Source organism: Vigna unguiculata, chromosome 7 (genome assembly GCF_037176805.1).
Source record: "Vigna unguiculata cultivar grain cowpea cultivar isolate G323 ecotype 2 chromosome 7, ASM3717680v1, whole genome shotgun sequence".
Taxonomy (NCBI): domain Eukaryota; kingdom Viridiplantae; phylum Streptophyta; class Magnoliopsida; order Fabales; family Fabaceae; genus Vigna; species Vigna unguiculata.
Window position 1 is genome coordinate 35,033,391 of NC_140798.1, and position 6,088 is coordinate 35,039,478.

Consider the following 6,088-nt stretch of genomic DNA (forward strand, 5'->3'; position numbering starts at 1 on the left):
TCCATATTATTATAATTTAATTATAAATTTATTAAAAAGTAATTAATATTTTATTGATTGATACTTGAAACCTATTTTTATATAATGACTCGTTTCTAGTTTAATTAAGGAACTTGAATGAGATAAAACACCAAATTATTTTAAAATAAATTAAAGATGAAAGAGAAGATATGGTATTGTTAATAATACAGAAAAATATTAATAATTTTCAAGAACATATAAAATAAAAGTAAAGTAAAATATTAAAATGTGTTTTGATCTTGTTTTATTTCTACTTTAAGTAGAGTTAATAATGATGATGTGATTGTCATGATGTCATGATGGTTAGTGTGACAATTTTTACAACGTTATAACAAAAAAAGTCATAACATTTTGGTTGGGGACACGGAATGGTAACGTCATCTTTGATGATTTCTCATAAAGAAGAAAAATAAATTTAACTTTTTATAGATTAAAGTTAATTTAAGCACAAGTTAATGAAAATATTATACAAGATTGTTTTTAATATTTGCTTTAAACTTATATGTAAAATAAATTAATTTGAAAAATATTAATGTTTTTCCTAAATCAATAATAATGAATTTCATTTAGGTGACATTATCTATGCACAATCATTAGTTAGTTTTTTTTTTAACAAGAGAAAGATGATGACTAAAAATGTACTTTTTTTTTAATAAACTAGTGTAAAATTTAATATTTTTATAATCTTTAGTATTTAAAAATTGCACCTCATGGACAACTTATTAAATTTAAGTCAATTGCTCTTGACTTATATTTTAAATTGTTTAAATTTTTTAAGTTTGACCAAGTCTTCTGTCTAATTAACAAGTTATTTTGGTTTGCTAAACAAAAATAATAAAAATAAAATGTATCTTTATATTTAAATCATATTAAGAAAATTAATTTTAATTTTAGATAGACAAGTTAATATGTACATAATCTATAATACATATGTATATGTTTTAATAAATTTCTTTTTTAATATTTTAATAAAATATTTGAAACATTTTTTCCTTAATTTGAAGATGTTGATTATTAATATTATATTTGTAGCACGATGATCTGGACTTGAATACACTTACATCTCTTCATCTGGAAAATGTACTATTTATAACACTCAAAACTTAAGCCATATTTGGTTATTTGTGGGACAACTAAATTAACTTCCCAATCAAGTTCTAGTATGGGGACTTAGTTTGAAAAATTTTCAAAAACTTGATTAATTTCAATTACTTTTTTTTTTATTTATAAGCAACCATACATGTTTTGAATAAATAGTTCAATATATATATATATATATATATATATATATATATATATATATATATATATATATATATATATATATATATATATATATATATTTCAATTCGTCTCAATGTTTAGCTACCACATATTTTAATATATTTTCATTTAACAAGGATTATCGAAGATTAAAATTGTATAATCAAAATAAGAATTTTACATTACCTTTTTTTTTATATATAAAACAAACAATGGTGTGAAATACTTATATACTAAGTTCTTAATTGTCAAAGATATTAAACAAAGTCATGAGAATCTTTTTAATCCATTTAACTTATAACATCTCAAATTTGTAATACGATATTACCAAATACAATGTTTTAATCATTTTTTTATCAAAAAAAGTAAATATTCCATTATTTGTAACATCAATTGACTATTTAACTAAAAAGATAGAAAGAGATAAAGTTTGTGCATTTGTGTAACTTTTTCTTTTTCTATTTCTAGTGGTGAGATTTATTTAAAGCGATTATATTCCCACTTGAATGGTTTCAAATTTTTGAGATACATGAACAAGAACATGATACTGACTCGTTTAACTGAAGGTTTTTTTTTCATCTCTTATTTAAATAAAATATATTGATCGATATAAAATCCACAAATATTTTTTAATTAAAGTATTATTTGATATTCAATTTTTATTTTTGTGATGAAATGTTTGTGAGAGACAACAATTCCTCATAAAACAATAATTCTTTTCAAAAGTATGACTAAATATTTCTTATCCATTTGTAATATTTTATGTGATGAAACTATTAATGAAAAAATATTTCAACCATGGTATACCATTATTATGATGTAAATTTGCCATAAAATAGTTTCCTTAAAAGTCTACCATAAATTTAGCATCTTTCTCATTGATGTATTCCATTTTAGAATAACTTGTAAAATTAAAGTCAGTCCCAAAGTTGACATTTCTAGTAGTATCATTTTAATTTGTAATCCATGTTTAGCATTTTCTAAAATGAATCAATATATGAATGCTAAGTGTGCAACTTATAAAGTATAATAAGTAATAAAATAAAATATAGTGATAAGAGTCTAGTAATATCTAGCTTGAAAAGTGCTTGATATTAAATTTTAATATTTAAAACACAGAAGAACTCAATGATGCTTATCACTCAACATAAATTTAATGCAACTCGATTATATAAGAGTGAAGATTTTCATCCAAGGGAATAATATGTATTAGTAAAAGAATGGCACAAATATGGAAAAACATAACAAAACATTGATAAATTTAAAACAATAGAATAAGTAACTAAATTATGATATAGGATGCTTAGGATTTTGGGTTTATATATATATATATATATATATATATATATATATATATATATATATATATATATATATATATATAATATATATTCTATCTATTCTTTTCTAAGAAGACCGATATCCTTGTATCTTTATTAGTTTTCATTGTTGAAAAACAAACATGTATGCATCTGAAAAAAATATTTACGAAGTATATTAGCTATTATTATTATTATTCGAGTTAAATATGATTTTATTTTTTAATTTTTAATAAAAATTGAAATTAGTTATTTTTTAAAATTTTGGTTCAATTTAGTCATTTAATTTTAAAAAATGTAGATTTAGTCTTTTTAACTAAATTTTATTAAATTTATTTAATGTTTTAAACGTCTTTCTCAATTAACATTGAAATGTCAAATAAATTTAAAAAAATTTGATTTAAATGACTAAATTCACGCATATCTAAAATTGATAGACTAAATTGGTTCAAAGTTTCGAAGAAAGAGTAATTTCAATTTCACTACAAGTTCAGGAAAAAAAAACATACTTAACCATTATTATTATTTCTTTCGATTCGAAGTCCGGTGATAGAATTAATTATCCCCAATAGAGGGTTTCCTTATCGGTTCCATGATAGGTGTCAATGTAACTGTCCCGAGTATAGTGATAAAATCACGGTCAATCAACATCATCCGAAGTATTGTCAGTTTTGAAGCATGGAATTTCATCACAATTTTGTCTTTAAAAGATGTATTGAAGGACGAAAGAAAAAAGGGTATTTAAGCGATCTTAGATATCGGCTTTTAAGTGATGTGAAACTTTTGGATACGGTAGAAACATTATTATTATTATTAAAAAAATGAGATAAAAATCCCACAATACTAAAATCAGGTTTGTTAAATAGCCTTTATGAAAGTGTTGCTTTTTTTAACTTCTTAAAAATCAATTGTAAAATTAATTCCGAGTTAGTAGTTTTTAAAAAACTGCTTTGAATAACTTGTGAAAAAGAAGTATATATGACTAACTTTGAAGACAAATTCTTTTTTTTATTGCTGCAACTAAATAAAGTGGTTTCAATTAAAGTTTAAAAATCTAAGCTTTCAAAAAGGGGTGGTAACAGAGGTGATCCAAGACTCGTTCCATCGGTTGGGTAAAACTTTGGCCTTTTTTCAGTTTTGACGCCTTTTGAAATTTGAAACCATTTACAATTTTGCACGTGTGTTTGTTTTCACCCACGTGGTCTTAGCATGCAATGGATTTGACTGCATAACTCTTCGTTGAAAACAGAAAGACTATGTTTATAAGTCTTGCAAGTGTTGCATAAATCTTCAGAATCTTCGTTTATTAATATTTTTGATTGTACATTACAAAATAACAAATCTTTAAAATATTATATCACATAAATATAATTATGTTTTTAATTAGTTTTAATTTTTACATTTTGTTGATGTTTTTTTTGTTCCTAGTTAGTTTAATCCTAAAAAGCTATCAAATAAGATAATTCTTTTCTATTTTATTAAATAAAACTAAACGTAAACTATGAATTTTTAATATCTTCCCTAGGTATTTGAGTGTGGAAGACAAGTCAACTTTAGTCCTATTTCTTTTTATTTTAATTTTTTTCTTTAACGAATCCACTTGAATCTCCCAAGATTGAAAATTTGTTTAGTTTTATTTATAGAAAAATCAATACCTAAACAAATATGTAAATATCAATGAACCATGAATAACTTAAAAAAAAAAAACGAAAATTCGGGTAAATTGTTTTTTTGTAAGCCGCCATGCATCTCATTTTCAAACTTTTCCAAGTTGATTTGGTCCACAAAGACAATCATAAGATTATAAGTATTTATATCTATTGCTACTAAATATTATTCCGCAGAATTTGAATCTGTAATAAAGTGTTTAATAAAGTAAACACATAAATATATTGATTTCATTATAAATAGAGTTAATTGTTATTGTTATTAGTGAAGGTTGAAAGAATAAGATCAGTGATTAATCAGGTTTAAGAACTATGGTGGTGGAAGTGTTGATAACAGAGGAAGAAGACGAAGTTGTGGTTGCTCCAACCAACTTTTCAATGGTGGAAGAGGGTATTTTTCGCTCCAGTTTCCCTCGATCTTCAAATTTCTCTTTTCTTGAAACTCTCAATCTTCGTTCCGTCGTGTAAGTTTAACACTGTTTCTTTTCTTTCCTCCTTCGTTAATTTTCCCATGCATCACCAAAACTCATGGGTTTCATTTCATTCTGGTGAGCGAGTGCAGATATTTGTGCCCCGAACCCTATCCACAGCAAAATCTACAGTTTCTTCAATCACAAAATATTAAGTTCTTCCACTTTGGTATCGAAGGCAAAACGGTAATTAACTTTCTATTCTCATGAATTATACATGATTGCATTACAAAACTCAAAGTCATTTTATTTTCTGTGGTAATGCTTGTTTTTGCAGGATCTTTCTGTGCCAGCAATTAAGCATTTGATCTTGGAGGCCGTCAAAGTTTTAATTGGTAATTCATTTCATAAAACTCTTATTGAACTATTTATTATCTCTTGAATCGTGATTATCATATATTTTAACTTGCTTCATTTTTTGTGGTTTCAGACGTGAGAAATCACCCAGTTCTAGTCCACTGTAATCAAGGAAAGGTATATGTATATATATAATTTTACTTGTGCTTTTGTTTGCTTTATTTGATTGATTTATGTGTGAGATTCCATGTTGGATAAAATCTGATAAATTTGAACTGCATATATTTTTTCTCGTAATTTGATCGATATTCGTTGTTTTATATATGCAGCATCGAACTGGTTGCGTTGTTGGATGCTTGAGAAAATTGCAGAGTTGGTGTTTATCTTCCGTGTTGGAGGAGTACAAGAAATTTGCTGGTGCTAAATCCAGAACAACAGATTTAAGTTTCATAGAAACGGTTGATCTCTTAAACCTGAGAAAGTGTCTTAACAGCATCATATACCAATACCTAGGACATTCTTCAAAGAAACGCAAGTTGCTGTATAGAGATGATAATTTACTCAAGTTCCACTTGACATCAGTTTAACTTTCTAATAGAGCTCTGTTAATTGATCACTAAATTTTGAACAGTGTGACATCAATTCCATGTATACTATTTCTTTTTTTCGATTTATATAATTTTATATTCAAAAAATTTACCAATGATTTATTGGCGTGTAAACTTCAACTTTAGTTCTATATTTAGTTATGAATCTAGAGTTTTCAAGAAATATTAATTAGAAAAATCTAATGTTCTGATTATATATATATCGATCCATGCAATGATCCATCTTTCTTAATTATATCAACGACCGTCATTATAAAAATGAGACATCCAACAGTAATGTGGCAGTATTAATTATTTCACCATTAAACAAATAAAAGAGTGTCTGAATTCATTGTGTTACATCATAAAATCATTGTAATTTCGTGATAACAGAGAAGAATAGAAAAACTAAATCATTAAATTTAAAACATAAAATGACGTTGAATGTTTAAACCAAATTTTCA

General features: G+C 24.9%; 1 protein-coding gene across 1 annotated transcript; it reads left to right on the top strand.

The window, feature by feature from the left end:
* The first annotated feature begins 4,458 nt into the window (after nucleotides 1-4,458).
* Nucleotides 4,459-5,710, top strand: LOC114189460 (inositol diphosphatase DSP3-like). Its single transcript, XM_028078007.2, has 5 exons — nucleotides 4,459-4,734; nucleotides 4,833-4,926; nucleotides 5,018-5,075; nucleotides 5,171-5,214; nucleotides 5,367-5,710. Exons 1-5 carry the CDS (start codon nucleotides 4,583-4,585, stop codon nucleotides 5,622-5,624), a joined length of 606 nt encoding a protein of 201 aa, XP_027933808.2. The 5' UTR covers nucleotides 4,459-4,582; the 3' UTR covers nucleotides 5,625-5,710.
* Nucleotides 5,711-6,088: the final 378 nt, after the last annotated feature.